Below are 26,479 nucleotides of genomic sequence, written 5' to 3'. Positions count from 1 at the left end.
TGTTGCGGGGTTCCAGTACATCCTGGTGATGCTGGACTATGCCACCCAGTTCCCCGAAGCGATCGCGCACCGTAACATCACCGCCTGCACCATCGCGGGCGAACTGGTCAAGGTCTTCGCCCGCCTCGGCTTGCCCCGGGAGATCCTCACGGATCAGGGGACCAACTTCACCTCGCGGCTGTTGGAGCAGGTGTGCAGGCTCCTAGGGATCAAGCAACTGCGGACATCAGTGTATCATTCCCAAACCGACGGGTTGGTAGAGAGGTTCAATCGAACCCTAAAGGACATGTTATGAAAATTTGCCCCGGAGGACCTCCGCTGGTGGGACCAGCTACTCCCGCCCTTGCTCTTGGCGGTGCGAGAGGTCCCCCAGTCCTCAACCAAGTTCTCGCCTTTCGAACTATTGTATGGCCGCCGACCCCGGGGCCTCTTGGACTTGATGAGGGAAACCTGGGAGCAAACCCCATCACCCGCCTAGGGTCTCCTACAATATGTGATCCAGCTCCAGGAGCGTCTCAAACAGGCTGGGACCCTGGCCCAAGCAAACTCGAAAGCCGCCCAAGAAATGCAGGCCCAGACGTACAACCGGGATGCGCGCATCTGTGACTTCCAACCTGGAGACTGGGTCTTACTCCTCCTCCCCTCCAGTGAGTCCAAGATCCTGTCTCGATGGCAGGACCCTTATGAGGTGGTTCGAAAGGTGGGCCCCATTACTTATGAAATTCGTCAACCTGACCGGCAGAGCTCCAACTGTACCACGTCAACCTCCTCAAGCCCTGGCAGGAACGAGAAGGGTTATTGATCAATCCCTATCCACCGGAACCCGAGATAGGGCCCCAGGTACACCCCAATGAAGACCCCGAGGGACCCCAGCTTGGGGAAACGCTGACGAAAGAACAGCTCGAGCAAACCCGCTGCCTCCTTCAAGCGTTCCCCCGTACTTTTATGGCCCAGTCGGGACACACCTCCATGGTCTATCAATCGGATTCAGACTGAGCCGGGAGTGGTGATCTGGGCCGCGACCAGACCCCTGCTGTATCACCGAAGGCGGATCATTGACAACGAGGTGCGGGCGATGCTAGACCTAGGAGTAATCGAACCTTCGCAAAGTGAGTGGCGTAGTCCAGTCGTCCTGGTGCCAAAGCCCGATGGCTCCCAGCAATTCTGTATTGACTTTAGGTGCATTAACACCGTCTCTAAGTTTGACGCCTACCCCATGCCCCGAATAGATGAGCTGATGGCCCGGTTGGGAGAGGCCCGCTATATCACTACCCTGGACTTAAGCAAGGGATACTGGCAGATCCCCCTGGAACCGGCCTCCAGGGAGAAGACCACATTCGCCTCTCCAACCAGCCTGTATCACTTCACGCGGATGCCCTTCGGCCTTCATGGGGCACCCGCCATGTTCCAGCGCTTGATGGACCGCCTCCTCCAACCACATCACGACTACGCCGCAGCCTATCTAGATGACGTAGTCGTCTACAGTCGGCAGTGGGAAACCCACCTAGAAAAGGTCACCGCTGTCCTAAGGTCCTTGCGGGCGGCCGGGTTAACAGCCAACCCTAAGAAGTGCCGCATCGGCTGGCATGAGACCACCTACTTGGGATATACCGTCAGAAATGGGCAAGTGAAACCTCTTGTGAACAAGGTTCAGGCCATCGCAGCCTGTCCTCTGCCGACCACGAAGTGCCAAGTCCGCCAGTTCTTGGGGCTGCCGGGATATTATCGACGGTTCATTCCCCAATTTGCAGCAGTGGCCGCCCCCTTGACCGGGCTCCTCACTAAGGACAGCCCGTGACAAGTACACTGGACCTCCAAGTGTGACGAGGCTTTCCAGTCGCTTAAGGCAAGCCTCTGTAGCAAGCCGGTCTTGTTTAGCCCTGACTTCCATCAACCCTTCGTCCTGCAGACAGATGCGTCAGCAGTGGGGCTCGGGGCTGTCCTCTCACAGGAGGTGGATGAGGAGGAGCATCCGGTCCTCTACATTAGCCGGAAACTGTTCCCCAGGGAGCAAAACTATGCAGTATTCGAAAAGGAAGCCCTCACGTCAAAATGGGCCTGCGATGCCCTGCGTTACTACCTCCTTGGGGCCCCGTTCACTTTGGTCACTGACCACTCCGCCTTCCAATGGTTGTGCCGTATGAAAGACCACAACATGCGACTTCAACGGTGGTACTTGGCTATGCAGCCCTACGCCTTCACCGTCCGCCACAGGGCTGGAAAGGACCACGCCAATGCTGACTTCCTTTCCCGCTTGGGAGGTATGGACGAGCCTGGCCCCGTGGCCCGGGAGCCAGCCTTGGGGGGGGGAGGGGCGGGGGTGTAAGGAGGCGCCCTGGCTCCCCGCCACGCCTGAGAGGGACGAGCCAGAGCAGGTGCCTCAGTGGGCGGAGCCACCGCCACCTGTCCCCGCCCCCCGGAAGTCACAGGGCGGGACAGGAAGTATAAAAGCCCGGCCCAAGCGCTCAGTTGGCGGCCGGCTGCCGGAGAGGACAGACGCTGGAGCCCGAGCTCCCGCCGGGGTCAGCCTACCCTGTGCTCACTACCCGGAGGAACGTTGGCCTGACCTGCCTTGTGCCCGGTACCCCAAGGAGCGGCCTGAGTTTCCATACGACCAGTATCCCAAGGAGCGGCCTGAGCTTACCTACGACCGGTATCCCAAGGAGCAGCCTGAGCCTCCCTACGATCAGTACCCGGAGGAGCCCATGGTCTGGGACCCCCCAGCCGAAGCTGGCAAGAGACAGGTACCCAGAGAGGGGGAGGTCGGAAGTGGCCTGGGGGTAGCTGACCTGGTTTGGCTCCTGAAGAGCCTGAACCCATGTCAGTGTGTTTTGGCTAGGATCCCCACTGAAAGCAGCGTGCCTTTGCCGCTGCTAGGGCCCCGGGCTGGAACGTAATGGAGTGGGAGGGCCTGCGTTCCCCCTGCCACCCTCCCACGGGTGGCAGACTCTCCCTCTCCCTGGCCTGAGGAGGCCTTCTGTGTGGACGTATGATATACTGTGTTTGCTCAGCCTGCTGAAGGCCTGAGCCTGAACTGCTGCTGCCCTGCCCTGCCCAAGGGCCTGGGCTGATATACTTTGTTTGCTCAGCCTGCTGGAGGCCTGAGCTTGAGCTGCTTACTGCCCTGCCCAAGAGCCTGGGCTGATATACTTTGTTTCCAGACCCTTTATTCCCTCAAAGCCTGCTGAGGGGTCAGGCCTACCCAGACTGCTGTGTGTAAGGAGGCGTCCTGGCTCCCCGCCATGCCTGAGAGGAACGAGCCCCGACACCGCCGGCTTACAGGCAGGTATATATATGCAGGCAAGCTAGAGATAATGAGGTTAGTTCAATCAGGGAGGATGAGGCCCTGTTCGAGCAGTTGAGGTGTGAAAACCAAGGGAGGAGAAGCTGGTTTTGTAGTTGGCAAGCCATTCTGTGAATGAATACACAGAATGGCTTGCCAACTGCAAAACCAGTTTCTCCTCCCTTGGTTTTCACACCTCAGCTGCCGGAACAGGGCCTCATCCTCCCTGATTGAACTAACCTCATTATCTCTAGCTTGCCTGCATATATATACCTGCCCCTGGAAATTTCCACTACATGCATCTGGCGAAGTGGGTATTCACCCACGAAAGCTCATGCTCCAAAACGTCTGTTAGTCTATAAGGTGCCACAGGATTCTCCAGTAACCTGGGAAAACTACACACCACTGAGAGGCAATACTTCACCACTCACAAACACAGAATCTGAGTGTAGAAAAGAAACTTCTAATAAAGGAGGAAAGTAACTTGGCGTTAATTTGGTAAAACACTGCAAACAGAGTTGACAAATGTACACCATGTGCAAAAGACCCACCCCAAGTAAGTTGGGCAATGTCCTTTACCCCTCAGGTTCTTAAGTCCAGCAACCCAAAAGTCCCTTTAATGTGTCCGTGCCTTCTCTGCATCCCTCTCACAGTTGCTGTCCTTGGTCAGTGCAGATCCAGAGTTCAGAGGTGCATCTGCACAGTTTACGTCCCACCTCGGGTGAAGGTAAGGAGGCACCTTACTTGCTCAACTGCCTGAGCATTCACCCACTGCCCCTCTCCGCCAGCCACCCTGCTGGCCACTTGCTCTGCTCACCACCTCACCAACCACTTGTTCATCTGCCGACTGTCAAGTCACCTTCTGCTATCACCTGCCTCTCTGCTGTTACCTCTGCAAATCAGTTTCTTAGTGTTTTTCAGCTCTATGCAGGCTGGGCAGAAACACTGCCCCATTTCAAGTGATTTCAACTCTGGGAAAAAACACATTCCCAGCACAACTGATTTCAGCTCTGATTGAGCATTTAAAATAAGAAAAGAAGCTCCTAATGAAGCCTATTTAGCTTTCTTTAAACAGCGGGGAGGAACAGGTCAAACCATTCTGGGGACTCCTAGGGAGAGTCTACACACCACCTGGCTGGGACATCTGTCCCCACCCCTCTTACTTTCACAGGGTTCCAGCATTCGAGCCCCTGGCCTAACGAGGTCCTTTCAGCTGAGGGTGACCCCTCTCATTTAGGACTGTTTAAGCATTGTGTAATTCCTACAATAATTACGTTGGTAACAGCATTTCACTACCTCTGCATTCAGTACTAATGTGATTTGTAACCCCACACCAGCCAAAGTTGATTACTTTGAGCAAAACACCACTCTAATTGCTGGATATCTCAGCAGAGCAGGAAAAACTGTGTTTACATAAACACACACAGTCTCTCCCCCTCCCAGCTAGCTGACAGGGAAGCACTCGTTCAGACTCTACTTTTTATATTTCTGTGTGTGTGTGTATTTCAGATAACACCTAGGAGCCCCTATTCTGGATCAGGGCGCCACTGAGGCTGTTGAGCTTAAACTGACAGCTGAATATTCACAAAGGAAATGTTAGAAAGGCTGAGATTTTAACTTGGATAGAAGAAAACAGTAGAAAGGTAGATCTGTGTTTGTTCAGCACTGAGATGATAGTTGCAGAGGTGTTTTTTTAATATGATTATCCAGAGATAAATTGGAGAGGGAGATGAGAAAGGGGACCCAGGACAGAGCCCTTTAGGACCCCACAGAAAGTTGAAGGGGAAGGATGAGGAGGATTCTCCAGATGAGACACTGGAAAAGTAATTGGAGAGGTAGGAGGAGAACCAGGAGAGGACAGAGTCAAAAAAGCTGAAGGAGGATAAAACTTAGAGAAAAAAGCATGGGTTAAAGTAAGCTGACAGATTGAGGAGGATGAGTATGAAGTATTGGTCTTGAGCTTTGGCCTGGAAGAAGTCACTAGAGACTTGGTTGAGAGACTGATCAGAAGAGTGAAAGGGGCAGTAGCCAGACTGGAGAGGGTCCAGGATGGAGTTCGAGGAGAGGAACTCTAGAAAGAAGTTGCAGACAATGCATTCAGTGAGCTTAGAGATGGAAAAGAGAAGGAAGGCTAGTTGGAGAGGCAAGTAGGGGTCAAGGGAGGTTGATGAGAGAAAATACATATTTCTGTTGCAAAGGGAATAAACTTAACCTAAATTAAACCAAAAGCCTACTTCTTTTCTGTAGTAGAAATAAATGCATGGAGACGGGGTTTAAGTGAAATCATGTACTTTGTTTGCAAGAAAGTATTATCTGGGTGTGTTTTTTAACCACAACCATTTCTATTTGACCAAAGAGTGTCAGATGTAGCAGTAGTGGAAACACATCTCAACATAGTTGAGAGGAAATCACTGGTCAGCAGCCAGAGGAGAAAATAATGTTGAGAAATTTAATTGTAATTTTGTTTCAATTTTTATAGAACAGTAACATTTTAATAAGCATACGGGGACAAAACTCTCTCCCACAGAGAACAAATCCAAATGGCTCTCTATTGTTGTAGAATTGGCCAGCAGGCACACTGGTCCTTGGACTGACATCTGGTCTGTTTTGAAGAAGCATGACTTTCTATACTACTGCACAGTGAGGGGCACTACTTCTGCTCCTTTTATATATTTTGTACAACTCTTGATAGTTATAGAGTTGTTAGAACATGTAGAACAGTTTTTGAGCCTTAGTGCTGCAGTAATAATGTGCAATCCCACTGAAATCCACAGGTTTGCAAAGTGCCTAACACAATGTATGCAGTGGAATGCTGTACTCCAAAAGCTATTTTAAAAGGGATTATTGGAAACATTATCTATGTTCAAAATATTTTACAGCATTCTGCCAGTTTTTAGTTAGCTGTGCAACTAAACATTTTAGCATATGTAAAACTGCTATGGCAAAATTCTCTTGATACATTGAAGAATTGATCTCAAATCAACATGATTAAATTCAATAGGAAGGAAAAGTTGATACACAAATACAAACTGGGGAAAAAACTGGCTTGGCAGTAGTAATGCTGAAAAGGATCTGGGAGTTGTAGTGGATCACAAATTGAACATGAGACGGCAATGTGATACAGTTGTGAAAAAAGCTGTTATTATTCTAGAGTCTATTAACAGGAGCATTGTGTGTAAGACACAAGAGGTAAATGCACCACTTGTACTCCGCACTGGTGAGGCCTTAGCTGGAATATTGTGTCCAGTTTTGAGCACCACACTTTAAGAAAGATGTGGACAAATTGAAGAGTCCAGAGAAGGGCAACAAAATTAATAAAAGGTTTAGAAAACCTAACCTATGAGGAAAGGTTTAAAAAACTGTCCATATGTTCAGTCTCAAGGAAAGAAGGCTGAAAAGATCTGAGGAGTCTTAGAGGACAGTGGTCAATTGTTCTTCATGTCCACTGGAGATAGGACAAGAAGTAGTTAGTTTAAACTGCAGCAAGGGAGATTTAGGGTTAGATGTTAGGAAAAACTTTCTCACTATAAGCATAATTAAGTATTGGAACTGGTTATCAACAGAGGTTGTGGAATCTTCATCACTGGAGGTTTTTAAGAACAAGTTAGACAAACATCTGTCAGGGATGGTTTAAGTATATTTGGTCCTGCCTCGGTGCAGGGGACTTGGACTACATGACCTCGCAAGGTCCCTTCCACCCCTACGTTTCTATGCTTCTATGTTTTAAAATTGAGAAAACTAATATTGATATTTACATAAAGCATTTTTTAAATATTTAGATTTCCACAGTATTTACCAAATTAACGCCTGCTAGTTTGCTACCCAAGCCTCCAAAGCATGAAGGACCTCTTGTTGTACAAATGCCGAGCTTCCTGGCCAAAACCTCTGCAGGCTGGTTAAAGACAAATGGATTGAAAGGTATTGCATATAAAAGAGCTTAATGTGGTATGAAGCATGGATTACAAAATCAGTGTATATTTCATTTAACATTTTCCTTGCTTGCTATAGCCAAGAAGTTAAGCCTTTATCAAGTTTTGGCTCCTAATGCTTTTTCACCTGTGGAAGAATTTGTGCCTATTCTTCAGAAAACAGTGTCATCAACTCTGCATGAGGTAAATAATTGATCTGTTCCTCCTCTTCCATATTCCTGTATCTGTTACACAAGATAGTGATGACTCATTTTAATGTGGGTTTGCTTTCACAAAGCTGCAGCTCTTTCCTCTCTGGAGCCCACTTTATTACTCAAGTGCTTTTTGCTTTTCAAATGTCCTTAGATAAAACCATTGACTGAAAAGTCAGCCTGATGTCTGAGCTATGTTTATAATTCTTCAAAGAAATATTTAAAATGTTTCTACAGTATTGCTGTGCTGATGAACTAAACTGTTTCACAGCCAATTTAGATAAGTAACCACAGTATGCTGATGGAAATTTTCAAGGCAGCACAGATGGATTAGCCAAATATTATTCACAAATGTGTGGTAATTGTCTAAACCTCAGGCATTGCTTTGTGGGAAGAGTTAAGGCAACTGGCTGAACTAGTGCAATTGCAAGGTTTGTAGCTTCCTGTGTAGACTAGGAGTAAATAATTGTAGACTGCACTGGTTCACCTGGATCTGAGCTAAAGACCTCATCCAGGTTTTTGCAAACAACATCTTTCCAAGATGGCCTCTACATATATTCCCATTGTTGGGAAACATGCCCTTAGCACTATCTACCTTTTCCAGCATTGTGACTATACAGAGCCAGTGCCCCTCAATTGCATTTAATAATACCAGGAAGCTCTCTTTGCAATATGGGTCAGTCAGTCAGTTGCTCCAGTTATATGTGGGAGAGAAGAGCAGACATCTAAGACCATGACTCCAAACCTATCACCATCCCCAGTATAGTCTAAGAGGAAGTCAAAGAGTAATCATACATCTGACCTGCACCTCAGTTCTACTCTATCAAAAGAGGTGCGCTTTTCAGCCCCACACTACCATTTGAGTTCAGTTGCCAACCCTCCTATATCAATTCTGACTACAGTGGTTCTGTCAGTTCCAGAAACCTTGGTACCACATAGAGAAACGAGATCTGCATCGATCCCCATAGAATTAGAGCCTTCAATACCACCTCCTTTAGACCAATCAACCTCTGCTCTGGCTACATTGCAACATCTGGATTTAACTGTTGCACTGGAACTGGAACCTAACCTTCCAAACACGACACCATTACCAACATCTACAAAGCTTCTGTCAGTACCTAGGGTACTGATAAGGAAGATTTAACTTTGTCCAGCCTCATCAGCATCCAATATCTATATCTCAGGGAGAATTGTCTAGAACCCCAAAGTTCTTCAGAGATCAGGTTTTCTCTAGAGGAAGTTTATTCTTTAGCTTATAGCAGAAGTTCTTCTTTCGTAGCAGATACTCACTGCCTGAGTAAATCTACGAGCAGGAATCAAAGGAGGTCACATCATCTAGCTGTGAGAGACATGGATTGGGCAAAGTGCAGATTCCCTGGATTCCTCCACCATGATCTCATAGGCCATATCCTTATAGTATGCCGTCTTGCTCTTATGAAATCCTCAACCTCATTATTTAGGACCATATTTTTTGAGCATGCCTCCACCTCATCCAGGAATAGATGGTCTCCTACAGTTGAGCCTCCCAAATCAATGCAACATCCTCAACAGCATGGCCTTTGTGATCCCAAACAAGATGTACAGAGTACTGATCTTGATCATCTGGAGGAACGTGTGACCCCTTCTGCATCTTTGGCACTTATTTCATCCTCCCCAGAGGAAGCAGTTAATCCTTCATTACCAGCTAAAGCTGACAATTTCATGACACGCCTGTTAATACACCCTAGTATGATACTATCCTCTTTCACAACTGCATCATATTGTTGACTCTCAGCTTGTGAATCCATTTTAACCCAAAGAACCTTTTCAGCAGTACTACCACCAAGTCAGTTACTCTCCATTTTATAGTTACGCATTTGATTTTTTTTCTTCCTATGTGAAGTATTTTTTCACTTGTCATTATTGAATTTTATCTTGTTGAATTCAGACCAATTCTCCAATTTGTCACGGTCATTTTGGATTCTAATCCTGTCCTCCTAAATTCTTGCAACCCCTCCCAGCTTTCAATGTTTCTACTAGGCCATCTGAGTGCCAAAGGCAGTTTACCAGCATATTAGAAGGGCACACTAATTTATTTATAGTTCTCCTGTATTCTGTAAGCTTCCTTGTCAGTGTCTGTTAGCCTCCTGGTTACAGCAGGGGACTGAGGGTAGAGGTAGGACATTTTCAGTGAGGGGACATCAGCTCTGAAACTCCTGTTGGGCTGCCAGAAACCAATTTTTTAAATTGTGTTTTATGCTGTGATGACATTGTAAAGTTTATTCTCAAAAGTGGGATCTTGGTGGAGGTGGTTCTTTTTTTCAGGGGGAAAGGTTTGTTGATTGGTTTGATATGGGTGTTTTTGGGGGGTGGAGGAAGGGGTTGTCTCCTTAGGTGAATATAATCAGAATATGTATCCAAATCTTTGTTGTTTTCATATTACCTGAAGTCATCGTACACTGATGGAAAAATGAGGTAAAGTATTTGTTTTCAATTGTGTAGCATTGCTGCCACAGAGAGCAGTATTCCTAGTTGTATGACCCTAAATAACTTCTCTGGACTGGCCTTGTGAGATTCTAAATACTCTCAGCTTCCTTAAACTTCACTGGAGTTGTGAATACTCTTGCAGGAGTACCTTGCAGCACTGGCTCCAAATAAAAAACTTTTTTTTTAAAAAGTATAATGCCTCATTGTATGGCCTGCTCAGAAAGCTTTCATCCTGTATAGAATATCCAGCCCAAAGAGGTTGTCTGATAGATTTTTATCTGAAAAAGTAGTATTTATTTGAAAGTGTGATGCCTAATCAGTGTAGGTTTAAATATCCTTCTGTGTTCTGCCTCTTAGGCTCTTAGAATCAAATTCAGCCCTGATGTAAGCAGATGAAACTCCATAGACTCTGAGTTTTCTTACATTTTATGGATTTATATCAGACATATAATGTCATTAACTATAGTCTATGTATTTCTTCATTAATAAACTCAATGGAAAGAATGTTATGTTTATGTAACTTACAACATACATGTTGCTTTAAACAGCTGAGTGTTTTCTCATCCTTTCAGAAAGCAATGATGCAGTTTGAATGGCATGATGGGACTGTGAAAAATGTTCACGTGGACCCACCAATATTATATGACTATCAGGTGAGTTATTAATATTTGTCTAGTTGGTCCTGCCATCCAGTACTATCCATGCACACCTAGTTATTCCATCTCAGTCATCATCCTGCTCTGAGAAAAGGCCAGCAACAGAGAGGGTTCACAGGCACAGTTGGTTACAAGACGAGATGCTTACAGCTGTCATTGAGTGTATCTGCAGCATACAGGAGCCAGTAACTTGGATGGATATATGAACGGATTCATCTAACAATGAAAAATCCTAAACAAGAGGAACAGGTCTGTCAGGAGCGCTGCTGGACTAGTGCCAAACATGCTTTGTTGTGTAGCAGCTAGTAATTCTGCTGTTACAGTATTAAAAGCAGTAACTCCCAAACCCACCCTAATACAATCCTCTCCTATAATTTCATACCTTAATTACGACTATGTCCCCATTGTATTCCGTCTGAGAAGCAAACAAGTCCAATAAAGGAGACTGCCTAGCAGTCATTGGTCAAACAAAAAAAGTAAAACTAGGGCATACATTGGGCATTTTAGCAAGCAAAGCACTCACAAGCTCCAACAACTGCTGTGTGATATGGCAGGTCTATATGCTGGAATATTTTTGTTTCAGGTGTACTGCTGTTACAGCTAAAAAGAAGCAGTATTGTCAGGTGATAGGAGAGTAGACAGACAGGAGTCAGGAGACATAGGCAAAATTCAAAATATAGTCTGATTTCCCGTGTGACTTGAAAATTACCCTTTCTGTGCCTCAGTTTCTCTTCCATCAATGAATCATGGTAATTCTTACCCACCATTGTAAAGCGATGTGAGATTAATGGATGAAAAGTTCTGTATAAGTACTAAGTGTTAATAATCATCAAAGGGCCATCATGGAAATCTTCACTTTATAGTCCTTAGTAGCTCTGCATATCATATTTGTGAGTCGCATTTTAACTCAGATTTGGATGATCATTCCCACAATAACCTTTCCATGTGTTTGGATGAAATGTAATTTATGTAACCATAAATGCTAGGGCTCACCTTTGTTAAAGAATAAGAAACAGGGAACTCTCGTCTCCTGACTATACATCTCTTCCCCCTTCCCCCCCAACATAGATGCACTGGTTTGCCTTATATGTGCAATTCAGGGTACTGTGTAATTCAGGTTTTAGAATGCTCTAAGGTCTTATCTACTCTAGACATTTTGAACAGGAAAAGTGTTGCCAGCATAGTGCAATTATTCCAGCAGGGTTCATTCATGCTTCATTGTTTGTGCTGGTCCATCATGTCCATACAGCATCAGGTTAAACCAGCAAAAGGTATGTTGTATTGTGGATAAGCATTTCAGTGTCCTCCATGCTGCCTTCAGGAACACTGCCTCATGGGAAATTGTCACTGCATTATGAGGCAGCTGCTGTATGTTGTGGGATACCTCATTCCACTCAGGAAATTTTGGGAATTTGGGTTAAATGCACACAATTCGTTCTGTTCCACCACATAATCTACTGCTCTCATGCACCATTTTCAAACTCATAACAACATGGATGTGGCACAGAGAAGAAACTTTGTTGTATTTTCAAGGCTGCACCAGTCAGGCTCAGCTGAAGATGAATGAACAGTGAATGTAGTGGCTAGGTTATTACAGCCATTCATACAACTGCCTGGGGTGCTCCAGTTCAGTGAATACCAAGTGGCACAATTGGAATGTCATGCAAACCTACGTCAACCAGCACTGGCGTCAAGAACTTTCAGATGCAGAACTCCACATCCATGCAGTTATGTGATGAACTCACTTGAGTCCTACAGCACAGAAACACCAAGACGAGAATTGCCCTTACAAGACAGAAATTAATGGCAATCACCAAATGGAAACTTACAGCCCTGGAATGCTGTCAAGTAGTGAGGAATCAGTTTGGCATTGGAAAATCAACAATGAAGGCAGTCGTTATTGACGTATGCAAGGCAATAAAGCATGTCCTGCTATACAGGACAATAAGGCAGGGCAACATGCAGGAAATAATAGATGGATTCAACAACGTGGCCTTCCTTAACTGCTGAGACAGTAGACTACGCATGTCCCCATTCTGTGCCCTCTTGACCACCAGCCTCCAGGTAAATAAAATGGGTGTTTCTTGATCGTTATGTAGTTTGGTGGATCACTAAGAATTGATGTACTAACAACACAAAGTTGGCTGGTCTGGAAAAATCCATGACACATGGATTTTTAGAAATACACAACTTTTTGACCAGCTGAAAGCTGGGACACTTTCCAGACATCCAGTTGACATTAACAGAGTTTCTATGCCAATTGTGATTCTTAGTGACTCTGCCTTCCCTTTGCTTCCCTGGTTTATGAAGCCAAACACCAGTAACTTAGACAGAAGTAAGGGAAGGTTTAATTATCCCCTGTGCAGCTACAGAATGAACGTGTGTGTGTCTTTGGAAGACTGAAGGGCAGGTATTTCATGGCATGATTCAAATTCAGCAAGGAAATTTTTCCTGCAGGTATTGCTGCATGCAGCAGATTGCATAACATCTGTGAGACCGAGGGTGAAACCCTAATGCCAGAGTAGATAAAGTGACGTGGACAAACAGACTGTTGGCTAAATTCAAACAGCCTGAAAGTAAGCCAGTTAATAGTGCCACCATTAGCCCTGTGTGGGTGAAGGAAGCTTAAGAGTGTCCTCTGACAGTGAGTAGTAGCCTGACGTCTCATGGAATATACACACTGACTGAGCCGTTCTTCGGATAATATGCATGAATGTGATTTGTATTAGAAATTTTAATGAGGATTGCAAAAAGACAATTTTTTTTGTAGTGCACATGGATTATTAGCTTTAATATCTTATTGAAATTTTTTATTGTGGTATAGAAGCCTTTCTGGTTATATGAAGTACTTTCTACCACCTCAGACAGCTCTGTAATGCCAAAAAAACACAATAAATATGTGCAGTAACTTTCAACAACTTTGAACTCTTTTTAAAACACAGTAAGACGTGCCTCACAAACAACTTTGGATTTATTAACCACACACCATAAACTATATACAACGAAATTTAACATGCAGACTGGATGTCATGCGTCTTGCAGTGTCTAGTTAAAACATTTCTCTTTATTCCCTATGCTGTTTGTCTATTGGAGATGAGTGTAATGGGAACTACTGCAAGAAAGGTGTGTGATTCAGGGGTGGAGAGGTGTACTATCCTTGCCAGCAGCCAGTATTACTCATGCTTTAGAGTGGGTGGAACTGCTGCAATGTTATCTTTGATATATTCACTGTTCAACAATGGTGTCTGCTGCTGGGCGGTGGGCGGGGGGGTAGGAGAGGGATGCTTTGATTGTTACCAGGTGTTCTGTAGATGTTGGTGAAGTTCTCCCCACAAAGGTCACTGATAAACAGATTAAACAAATAGCAGTTGTTAGGTTTGAGGATTTAGCATTCTATGGTAGATAGCTACGCCAGCTACTCAGATGCTCTTATCTCGGGCAGTCTACATTTGGGGTTAGCTTCAGAATTATATGGAGATTGTAAGCATTTTAGACCATACAGGATGGTGAGTATGTGGGAGGTACTTAACCAGGTCACTTACATAGGGATGGGGTGGGACATGAGGTACATATAAGAATAGTATAGTAAAGACTGCTGAATTAATTTCGGCAGTTGTGAATCCTTGAGGATTTATCCATCAGACGGATAGTAAAGTGGCAGAGAAGGGAGGTGTGTAAGAGACCCAGAGGCTGCCTGAGAGTCTATGTAGCCAAGTTGTTTTTCCCATTGATCCACTCACAGAAGTAGTGCTGAAGCAGCAAGGGAATATGCCATACAATGGTGGTCCAACCAAGGCAACTCGGCCTGACAATAACAAGGAAAAGATTAAATACCACCTGCTAATACAATGTTCCGTAAAATTGTGGCTGCATCCCAAATCTGTGTGGGTAAAGGTTAACCAGCTATTCTGCCAGCAGCCCAAAGAACTGTAATGTCAGTTGAGGGTGTGCAAGTTCTGGCATGTCAAGTGTAAAAGCATAATAAGACAAGCCAAAAAACAATTTGAAGAGCATCTAGCAAAAGACTCAAAAGCTAAATAGCAAAAAAAATAAAGTAAGTGTATCAGAAGTATTGTGTCCAGTTCTGGGCACCGCATTTCAAGAAAGATGTGGAGAAATTGGAGAGGGTCCAGAGAAGAGCAACAAGAATGATTAAAGGTCTTGAGAACATGACCTATGAAGGAAGGCTGAAGGAATTGGGTTTGTTTAGTTTGGAAAAGAGAAGACTGAGAGGGGACATGATAGCAGTTTTCAGGTATCTAAAAGGGTGTCATCAGGAGGAAGGAGAAAACTTGTTCACCTTAGCCTCCAATGATAGAACAAGAAACAATGGGCTTAAACTGCAGCAAGGGAGATTTAGATTGGACATTAGGAAAAAGTTCCTAACTGTCAGGGTAGTTAAACACTGGAATAGATTGCCTAGGGAAGTTGTGGAATCTCCATCTCTGGAGATATTTAAGAGTAGGTTAGATAAATGTCTATTAGAGATGGTCTAGACAGTATTTGGTCCTGCCATGAGGGCAGGGGACTGGACTCGATGACCTCTCGAGGTCCCTTCCAGTCCTAGAGTCTATGAGAAGCAGAAAGTACCAAAAAATCAGTGGGGCCACTAGATGATCAAGATGATAAAGGTGCACTCGAGAAAGACAAGGCTGTTGTGGAGAAGCTAAATGAATTCTTTGCATCAGTCTTCACTACAGAGGATGTCAGTGAGACTCCCACACCTGAGCCATTCTTTTTAGAACACAAATCTGAGGAACTGTCTGAGATTGAGATGTCAGTAGAGGAAGATTTGGAACAAATGGATAAACTAAATAGTAATAAGTCACCAGGACCAGCTGGTAATCGCCCAAGAGTTGTGAAATGAGCTCAGATATGAAATTGCATAACTGCTGTATGTGGTATGTAACCTATCACTTCAATCATCTCTGTTCCAGATGACTGGAAGATAGCTAAAGTAACGCCAATATTTTTAAAATGCTCCAGAGGCAGTCTTGGCAATTACTGGCTCATAAGCCTGACTTCGGTACCAGGCAAATAGGTAGAAACAATAGTAAAGAGCAGAATCATCAGACACACAGATGAACAGGATATGTTGGAGAAGATTCAACAGCTTTTGAAAAGGGAAATCGTGCATTACCAATCTATTAGAATTCTTTCAGAGGGTCAGCAAACGTGGGTCAAGTGGATATAGTGTACTTGGACTTTCAGAAAGTCCTCACTAAATGTTCGTAAGCAAAGTAAGCAGTCATGTGATGAGGGAAGGTCCTCTCATGGATCAGTAACTGGTTAAAAGGTAGGAAACAAAGGGAGGAATAAATGGTCAGTTTTCACAGTGTAGCGAGATAAATAGTGGGGTTCCCCAACGATCTGTACTGAGACCAGGGCTGTTCAACATATTCATAAATGATCTGGAAAAGGACGTAAACAGTGAGGTGGCAAAGTTTGCAGATGATCCAAAATTACTCAAGATAGTTAAGTCCAAAGCAGATTGCAGAGAATTACAAAGGGATCTCACAAAACTGAGTGACTAGGCAAGAAAATGGCAGATGAAATTCAGTGTGGATAAATGCAAAGTAATCATAGAATGTTAGAACTGGAAGGGACCTCGAGAGGTCATTTAGTCCAGTCCCCTGCAGGACCAAGTATTTTCTAGACCAGTGGTTCTCAAAGCTGGTCCACCACTTGTTCAGGGAAAGCCCCTGGCGGGCCAGGACAGTCAGCTTATCTGCAGCGTCCGCAGGTTCGGCCAATCACGGCTCCCACTGGTCGCAGTTCGCTGCTCCAGGCTAGTGGGAGCTGCAGGAAGGCAGCCAGCACATCTCTCGGCCCACGCCGCTTCCCGCAGCCCCCATTGTCCTGGAGCGGCGAACCGTGGCCAGTAGGAGCCACAATTGACTGAACCTGCGGACGCAGCAAGTAAACAAACCGGCCCGGCCGGCCAGGGGCTTTCTCTGAACAAGCAGCAGACCAGCTTTGAGAACCACCGATCTAGACCATCCCTGACAGATGTTTCTCTAACCTGTTCTTAAAAATCCCCAATGATCCCCAATCCCCAACCTCCCTAAGCAATTTATTCCAGTGCTTAACCACTCTGACAGGAAGTTTTTCCTAATGTCCAGTCTAAACTGCCCTTGCTGCAATTTAAGTTAATTGATTCTTGTCCTATCCACAGAGGTTAAGGACAACAATTTTTCTCCCTCTTCCTTGTAACAGCCTTTTAGATACTTGAAAACTGTTATCATGTCCCCTCTCAGTCTTCTCTTCTCCAGATTAAACAAACCCAATTTTTTCAATCTTCCCTCATAGGTCATGTTTTCTAGACCTTTAATCATTTTTCTTGCTCTTCTCTGAACTTTCTCCAATTTGTCCACATCTTTCCTGAAATGTGGCACCCAGAACTGGACACAATACTCCAGTTGAGGCCTAATTAGCACAGAGTAGAGCAGAAGAATTAATTCTTGTGTCTTGCTTACAATACTCCTGCTAATACGTCCCAGAATGATGTTTGCTTTTTTTGCAACAGTGTTACACTGTTGACTTATATTTAGCTTGTGATCCCCTGTGACCCTTAGATTCCTTTTCGCAGTACTCCTTCCTCTAGGCAGTCATTTCTCATTTTGTCTGTGTGCAGCTGTTTGTTCCTTCCTAAATGGAAGCATTTATCCTCATTGAATTTCATCCTACTAATGCATGTTGGAAAACATCTTCTCAACTCTACATACAGAATGATGGGGTCTAATTAGCTGTTACTGCTCAAGAAAGAGATCATAGAGTAATCATGGCTAGTTCTCTGAAAACATCCACTCAATGTGTAACAGCAGTCAAAAAAGCTAATAGAATGTTAGGAACCATTAGGAAAAGGATAGATAATAAGGCAGAAAATATCATGCCTCTATGTAAATCGACAGTATACCCACACCTTGAATACTGTGAATAGTTCTGGTTGCCCCATCTCAAAAAAGAGAGATTATAATTGGAAAAAGTATAGAGAAGGGCAACAAAAATTATTAAGGTTATGGAACAGCTTCCTTATAAGGAGAGACTTATAAAAACTAGAACTAGTCAGGAAAAGAGACAAATGGTGGGGGGAGATATGATAGAGGTCTATGAAATCATGAATGGCGTGGAGAAAGTGAATAAGAAAATGTGAAGCAATTAATAGGCAGCAGGTTTAAAACAAATATAAGGAAGTACTTCACACAATGCAGTAAATCTGTGGAACTTGTTGCCAGGGGCTCCTGTGAAGGCCAAAATTATAACTGGGTTCAAAGTGAATTAGATAAGTTCCTGGACGATAGGTCCATCAATGGCTATTAGCCAACATGGTCAGAGATTCAACCCCATGCTCTGAGTGTCCCTTAACCTGTGACTGTTAAAATCTGGGACTGGAGGACAGGGGATGGATCACTCAATAAGTTGCCCTGTTCTGTTCACTCCTGAAGCATCTGGCACCAGAAGAATCTGGGACTGGAGGACAGGATACTGGGTTAGATGGGCAAGTGGTCTGATCCAATGTGGCATTTCTTATGTTCACTTCTGTGCTTTGTCCCTACCCTGCTATGCCTTGAATTTTTTGGAAGTTCAGTGTCTCCTTTGTGTCAGCTGTACCCCATAGATGTGCTATGAATGTGTTTGTGGATGTGGTTCTTGGTTTATGGTGCCTTGCTGAGTTGCAAGGAATAGCTTAAAAGCAATGCTGTATTACAGAAAGGCATATGTATGCAAGGCATTGTACACATTCATTTTACATGTTGTGCTAGGTTTTGCTCTGAACATTGCCTAGTGCTGCTGTTGATGCAGTTCTGACCTTTATAGTAAAACTGCTGCTTAGAAACAGAAGTGTTTTACATGTATATGCTTGTCTGCCATTTTTATAGGGACAGAATCAAAGGGGAGGTTTAATTATAACTTGGGCATTAGATCTGGATTTGTCTTGGGCCCCCGATGGAGGGTTTGTAGCAGGGGTGGGCAAAATTTTTGGCCCGAAGGCCACATCTGGGAATATAAATTGTATGGCAAACCATGAATGCTCATAAAATTGGAGTTGGGATGTGGGAGGGGGTGAGGGCTCTGGGATGGGGCCAGAAATGAGGAGTTCAGGATGCAGGAGGGGGCTCCAGGCTGAGGCAGGGGAGTAGGGTGTGTGGGGCAGGTGAGGGTTCCAGCTGGGAGGGGCGGGCTCTGGGGGTGGGGCTGGGGATGAGGAGTTTGGGGTATAGGAGAGGGCTCTGGACTGGGACCAAGGGGTTTGGAGGGCAGGAGGAGACTCAGGATAGGGCACGGGGTTAGGGTATGCGGAAAGGCTCAGAGATGCAGGCTCCAGGTGGCACTTACCTCAACTGGCTCCCGGAATTAACAACATGTCCCTTATCCAGCTCCTATGCGGAGGTATGGTCAGGCGGTTCTGTGCACTACTCCATCTGCAGGCACCGCCCCTGCAGTTCCCATTGGCTGTGGTTCTCGGTCAATGGGAGCTCCAGGGGCAACGCTTGGGGCCGGAGCAGTGTGCAAAGCAGAGCCCCTTGGCTGCCCCTACACATAGGAACTGTAGGAGGGCCATGTACTGTAGGAGGGAGCCCTGTGGAGCAGCCTCTGACCCTGCTCCCATGCTGGAGTGGGGCAAGCCCCAAATCCCGCTCCCCAGCGGAAGCTCAAGGGCCAGATTGAAACGACTGGCGGGCTGAATGCAGCCCGCAGGAGTAGTTTGCCTACCCCTGGTTTGTAGTAGTAGCAGACAAAGTTTGCAGATGTATGTTGGGGGCAGGGCTGTGGTAAGGATCTATGGCGGGACATACTCTCTCTGGCTAATATAAACATACAGGCTTGCGATTATCAGACCCAATTGTAGTTTATTAAATATACTAGTATTGATAAATTGCAACTACCAGTTTCTCCCTCTTACAAGGATGGCACATGCGTTGCCACAGGGCACTTGCACATTTGTCTGGGATTTTGGTTGTATATCAAACAGCTCCTGGCTATTGCTCAGCTCACTGTAATCATCATCATCACCATGCAATGCCAAGCACCTTTTCCTCATCCTGCTATGCAGGGAGGGGTTCCTGGGCTCTGTGGGATGCTGAAGTGTCCGCAGTACATTTTAGAGGTGGAGATAGGAAACCCTGCTTGATATTGCATCAAGCTATGCATAAACGGGCAGGGCTTGCGGGAAGTTCCAGACCTCCTCTTGTGCTCCTTGACCTTTTGGTAGACTTGTCTCCCTTCCTTTTCCTTTGACTAGCATTGGGTCTCATCTCTGGTGTTCTCCCTGGATTTGAATCACTTTTGAAAGATTGGCATATATATCTTTCTTATTATAATAATGCCATAGTTGTGCCAGAACATGCTCCTTTCCCCAGAGCCCTAGAAATTCAAAGACCTAAATGCCAGTGTCCCTCCCTATGACTAAAATCAAGCACACCACTACCTCCGTATGACGCCACCCAATATAACACAAATTTGGATATAACGCAGTGAAGCAGTGCTCCGGTAGGGCGGTGCTGCACACTCCAGTGGATCAAAGCAAGTTCAATATAACATGGTTTCACCTATAACGCGGTAAAAATTTTTGGCTCCCAAGGACAGCGTTATATTGAGGTAGAGGTGTATTTTATATGCTGTGGAGCAGCTTTGCCTCTAATGAGGAAGTTTTAAAGACTGGAGTTATAGCCAAAATGATTGAAAATTAATTGCATCAAGTGATGTTAACAGATGATGAAGTAAAATGCACAGAGGCCAATTATGAGCAAGCTAAACTATCATCTGACATTCCTATGGTCAGTGCAAATTGTGAGGGTCAGAGAACCACAGAGCCCTTTTAGTTTCTTCTTCATTTTCTGTGTGTCTTATCTGCAGATGTTTTAACAGAATGCATGAACTGTAAAGGTACTGGAAACTTTATCTACTTTACCATAACTGATCATTTCCCTCAGTTTAAATACTTGGATTTTATTCACTAAAATGTGTATAGTTTGTAATAGTCATTTATCCTTTTTTTAGGTCAACAAATATTTGGAAATACAGATTTAGTCTGAAATAGAAACATGTTAATGTAGATTATTTTTAAAATCACCATTCATCAGTTGTTTATATTTTGTTCACAGAAACAGCTTGATAGAATGGTGAGAACGTATGAGAGGCGAATAGACTGGCTTTCTATGGCTAGTAGAAGAATATGGGGAACTGTTTGTGAACTGAGGTATTAATATTGGGCATTGTGGGTCCCTGTTGCAGAAGTGGCATCCTAATTTGGCAGTGTTAACTTTGTGCCTGTAAATGAGCATAGAGACACAGTACAGAAAATGTACACTCCTAAATGCATCATTTGCAGATAAGTGATGTGTGCATGAAAATTGATATTGTACTGTTCAGCATGTAGGTGTATATTTTTATTATTGATGATGGGGTGTTCACTGGACCATAAAGACACTAAAGTTCAAATATACTAGAAAAGAAGCCATAGCTTCAGTGAGACCAGTTAAAATCCACATTTAAATGTGAGGTATCTAGGAAATGACCCTTTGGGAAATGTTCTGTCTTAAATCCTATGTAAACAGAGCCTGATGTGTATAGCCATAAAGGCTGAAACATTAAGACCCTTCCTGCAAAGCATGTTGGGCCATCTGTACACCTCTACCCCGATATAATGCGACCCAATATAACACGAATTTGGATATAACACAGTAAAGCAGCTGTAGGGGACCCCGGAAGACTGTGTCACGGCCTAGTTAGGGCTTTTCGCTTTCTCGGTGGTAGGTTATTATAGGACACAGTATGCCAGCAGATGCTGCTTCTAGCTGGTTAGAACTGCCTTTGCAGAAACCCCCTGGCCATAGGCCAAGGGAGGCGGCCATTGTTGATGGAAAGCCTCGAATTGCATATGTATGTGCTGCTTTGCATAGTATTACCATGATATAATTGCTGCAGGCTATTGATTGCACATTCAGACTCCGTACCAGGCCGAGCTTTTTCGTGCGCTGGGTTCCCCATCCCAGTGACAGCAACACTTGAAGTCCCCGTTGCGGGTGTGTCACATTACCTTCATTAAAGCCAATTAATTCACCATGTGTGTGAGCCTCGTCCTTGCAGAGCATCCAGGCACGTAACAGCAGCGCTCCGGGGAGACTGGGCTGCGCACTCCCGGCGGATCAAAGCAAGTTTGATATAACGCAGTTTCACCTATAATGCAGTAAGAATTTTTTGGCTCCCAAGGACAGCTTTATATCGGGGTAGAGGTGTACTTAGTGTTAAAGCTTCCTACTGTGAAGTCTCAGACAACAAATCTTCCATCCAGCCCCACTCAAAGACTGAGTCCTTTCTTCCACAAAAACTGTATATGGAGTTATGACCCACAGTTAAAATGATGGGAGACCTTTCTTCTCACCTTGGAGCTGTATTGCATGGGTCCAGGTCCAGCATTAGGATAAAACAAAACACGCTCAGTGTGGATTAAGTAAGGGCCAATCCTGGAAACACTTACCGGGACTATTCATGTGTTTAAAGTTAGGCATGTGCATTATTGTTTGCTGGATTGGGACCATAATACAGCTCAATCCCATTATGTTAGATAGTGATTATTTAAAATCAAACAGTCACTGACTAACTATGCTATAGATCAGTGATACTCAGACTGAGATTTCCAAGCCGCAAATGACTCTTCAATATGTCTCTTGTGGCTATTTGCAGCACATGATATTAAAACACTGTGATTTAATTATTAACCAATCGGAATGTTTTTACTATGTTATTAACCAATTGTAGTTGATACAATGATAATACTTGGTCAGTCATTTTGGTGTGTGTGTGTGTAAGGGCTGCTGATTAATCGCAGTTAACTTGCAATTAACTCAAAAAAATTAATTGTGATTAATCACACTGTTAAACAATAGAATACCAATTGAAATTTATTAAATATTTTGGATGTTTTTCTACATTTTCAAATATATTGATTTCTATTAAAACACAGAATACAACTCATACAGTGCTCACTTGATATTTATATTTTTTATTACAAATATTTGCACTGTAAAAAAGATAGATAAAAGTATATTTCAGTTCACCTCATACAAGTACTGTAGTGCGATCTCTTTATTGGGAAAGTGCAACTTACAAATGTATATTTTTTTAATTATTTTATTTTTGAGTGCAATATGTAACAATTAAAACTTTAGGCCCTATAAGTCCACTCAGTCTTACTTCTTGTTCAGCTAATTGCTCAGACAAACAAGTTTGTTTACATTTACAGGAGATAATGCTGCCCGCTTGCTTATAATGGCACTTGAAAGTGAGAAAAGGCATTCTCATGGCACTTTTGTAGCCGGCATTACAAGTTATACTAGCGCTGTCAATTAATCGCGGTTAACTCAAAAAAAAATTAATCATAATTAATTGCACTGTTAAACAATAAAATACCAATTGAAATTTATTAAATATTTTGGATGTTTTTCTACGTTTTCAAATATATTGATTTCTATTACAACATAGAATACAAAGTGTACACGTGCATCCGACGAAGTGGATATTCGCCCACGAAAGCTCATGCTCCAATACGTCTGTTAGGCCAGGTCCACACTACAGCGTTACATCAATTAAACAGCGTTAAATCGATTTAACGCTGTACCCGTCCACACTACAGGGCACTTAAAATTGATTTTAAGGGGTCTTAAAATCGATTTCTATACTCCAGCTAAACGAAAGGAGTAACCCTAAAATCGATATTACTAAATCGATTTAGGGTTAGTGTGGACGGAAATCGAAGTTAATGGCCTTCGGGAGGTATCCCACAGTGCACCAGTGGCCGCTCTGGACAGGTAAGGGAACTCTACTGCACTGGCCAGGTATACAGGAAAAGCCCCTGGAACTTTTGAATTGCATTTCCTGTTTGGCCAGCGTGAAGCTCTCAGCAGCACAGGTAACAATGCAGTCTCCTGAGAATAGGAAAAGAGCTCCAGCGTGGAACACACAGGAGTTATTGGATCTGATCGCAGTATGGGGAGAAGATTCTGTGCTATCAGAACTGCGTTCCAGTAGACGAAATGAAAAAACTTTTGAAAAAATTTCTAATGCCATGAGGCAGAGAGGCCATAGCAGGGACTCGGTGCAGTGCAGAGTTAAAGTGAAGGAGCTCAGACAAGCGTACCAGAAAGCCAAAGCAGCAAATGGCAGATCCGGATCTGGGCCAAAAACATGCCGCTTCTACGCGGAGCTGCATGCAATTTTAGGGGGCTGCGCCACGACAAGCCCCCCCTTGTTTGTGGATTCCGAGGTGGGGGTAATAATCTCAGCATTGCTGACGATTCTGCAGAGGGTGAAGATGAGGAGGAGGAAAAGGAGGACGAGATTACAGAGAGCACACAGCAGTCCATTCTCCCCAACAGCCAGGAGCTTTTTCTCACCCAGACAGAATTACCCTCCCAGCCCTCCCAAGCCACTAGCCCAGACAATGAAGCCATGGAAGCGACCTCTGGTGAGTGTACTTTTTTAAATATAAAACATAGTTTAAAAGCAAGCATTTTTTAATGATTGATTTGCCATGAGGGCTCGCATGCATTAGCTGGCATTAAAGTTACTGGAAAAGTCTGTTAACATGTCTGGGGATGGAGCGGAAATCCTCCAGGGACATCTCTATGAAGCACTCCTGTAGGTACCCCAAAAGCCTTTTCAGAAGGTTTCTGGGCAGGGCAGCCTTATTCCGTCCACCATGGTACGAAACTTTACCACGCCATGCCTGGAGCACGTAATCGGGTATCATTGCATGACAAAGCCTAGCTGCATATGGTCCCGGGGATTGCTGGCATTCAAGAAGCATAATTTCTTTTTCTCTGTCTGTAATCCTCAGGAGAGTGATATCGTTCATGGTCACCTGGTAAAAGTTAATATATTTTATTAAGGGGACAGAGATGACCATTCCTACGGTGATGCTTTCCTGCAGCTTAAAAGAAATCCTTCCCTTGCAGTTAGCCATGCGGGGGGAAGGGAAAAAGCTGCCCATTACTACGGGGAGGTGTCTCTAATGGCGCTGACCTTTTTAGCATTTGGGCAGCAGGAATTTTCGCTGCTAATTGCCAGGGGAGGAGGGGGAAGGGGGAGGGGGTAAGGTTTCAGTGACCTGCCATTACAGCAAACATGCAGAGTGGGGAGGGGGAAATTCACAATTTCCTCTACTGCTTAACCTTTCTGATGGCATAAGAAAAGAAGCAAAAGATGTGCTTTTTAGCAGTTTGGCTGCCCAGCATGAATTTTACCTGCTAATAGCCAGGGGTGGGGGGAAAGGAGGAGGTTGTACGGTTAACTGCCATTAGATGTATGCCTTATCATGTCCGCCTGCAAGCTGATTTGTAATCCCCGGACCTGCGTCTGTGTTGATCTGTTACACCACAGCCGCAAGCACTAAATACTAAAAGAATCCAAAGGCGACCTTGTAGTGAAGTGACATATGCTACGTATGGTGAATAGTGTAGTTCACTGTGAAAGAGTATAACCATTGTTCTGTGAAATGTATCTCTTATGATCCTTCTATCACTCTTTTCCCCCACTTATGCAGCTGCACATTTTTCAAGCCTCCCTACTCCAGTCCGAAGGATAGGTCAGATAAGGAGGCTGAGGAAGAAGAGGACACGGGAGGAGATGTTCACAGAAATCATGGCAGTAACCCGCAGTGAAAGAGCTCATCTGGGGGAGTGGAAAGACGTGGTAGCAAAGTACAGGAAAGCTGCCAATGAACGTGAGGACAGGAGGGACGCTCGAGATGAGATGTGGTGGCAGGAAGATCAGCGGTGGCGGGATGCAACGCTGGAGCTGCTGCGCGATCAAACTGACATCCTCCGAAGTCTGGTGGAAGAGCTGCGGGGTCACAGAGTGCCACTCCAGCCCATGTTTAACCTCCCTCAGTACTCACCATGTCCCATATCTTCCACGCCCAGACGTGTAAGAACGCGTGGGGGAAGGCTTTCTGCACCTGCCCACTCCACCCCCGTGGACAGTCCAACCAAAAGGCTGTCATTTACATTGAAATGTCTTAATGGCCTTTTTCTTCCCTCCTATACTCCTCCCAAACCACTCCCGGGGTACCTTTTTATTTCTCTTACTCTTCTTATAATGACATGCTATTCAAAGCAAGTGGGAGGGTGGGTTGGTTACAGGGAATGACTTTATTTCCATAAGCAAGCTGTTAGGGAAGGGTGGAGGGTAGGTTGCTTGCAGCAGGAGTCAATACGGGGGGTGGGGAGGTTCATGAAGGGGAAAGAAACACAGCAGTCACACCGTACCCTGGCCCATGAGGAAACTCGTTTTCAAGGCTTCTCTGATGCACACCGCTTCCTGGTGTGATCTTCTAATTGCCCTGGTGTCTGGCTGCGTGTAATCAGCGGCCAGATGATTTGCCTCAGCCTCCCACCCCTCCATAAAGGTCTCCCCTTTACTCTCACAGAGATTGTGGAGCACACAGCAAGCAGCAATAACAAAGGGGACATTGGTTTGGCTGAGGTCTGAGCGAGTAAGTAAAGTTCTCCAGTGACCTTTGAGACGCCCAAATGCACATTCTACCACCATTCTGCACTTGCTCAGCCTGTAGTTAAACAACTCCTGACCACTGTCCAGGCTGCCTGTGTATGGCTTCATGAGCCATGGCATCAAGGGGTAGGCTGGGTCCCCCAGGATAACTACAGGCATTTCAACATCCCCAACTGTAATTTTCTGGTCTGGGAAGTAAGTCCCTTGCTGCAGCCATTTAAACAGAGTAGTGCTTCTGAAGACACGAGCGTCATGAACCCTTCCTGGCCATCCCACGTGGATGTTGGTGAAACGTCCCTTGTGATCCACCAGTGCTTGCAGCACCATTGAAAAGTACCCCTTCCGGTTTATGTACTGGGTGCCCTGGTGCTCCGGTGCCACGATAGGGATATGGGTTCCATCTATGGCCCCCACACAGTTAGGGAATCCCATTGCAGCAAA

General features: G+C 44.9%; 1 protein-coding gene across 5 annotated transcripts in view; it reads left to right on the top strand.

Annotated features, from left to right (window-relative positions):
- The window catches only part of VWA3A (von Willebrand factor A domain containing 3A), a 91,749-nt gene that overhangs the window by 18,720 nt on the left and 46,550 nt on the right, over positions 1–26,479 (top strand). For all 5 annotated transcript variants that reach the window (XM_050966708.1, XM_050966706.1, XM_050966707.1 and 2 more), the window contains exons 13-16: positions 7,063–7,201; positions 7,292–7,395; positions 10,442–10,522; positions 20,632–20,726. In XM_050966708.1, the coding sequence (XP_050822665.1) occupies positions 7,063–7,201; positions 7,292–7,395; positions 10,442–10,522; positions 20,632–20,726 (419 nt within the window). The remainder of the gene's footprint in view (positions 1–7,062; positions 7,202–7,291; positions 7,396–10,441; positions 10,523–20,631; positions 20,727–26,479) is intronic.

The sequence above is a fragment of the Gopherus flavomarginatus genome, chromosome 9 (assembly GCF_025201925.1).
Source record: "Gopherus flavomarginatus isolate rGopFla2 chromosome 9, rGopFla2.mat.asm, whole genome shotgun sequence".
Classification (NCBI taxonomy): Eukaryota; Metazoa; Chordata; order Testudines; family Testudinidae; genus Gopherus; species Gopherus flavomarginatus.
The sequence above is the reverse complement of the archived record's forward strand: the minus strand, read 5'-3'. Positions and strand labels throughout refer to the sequence as shown.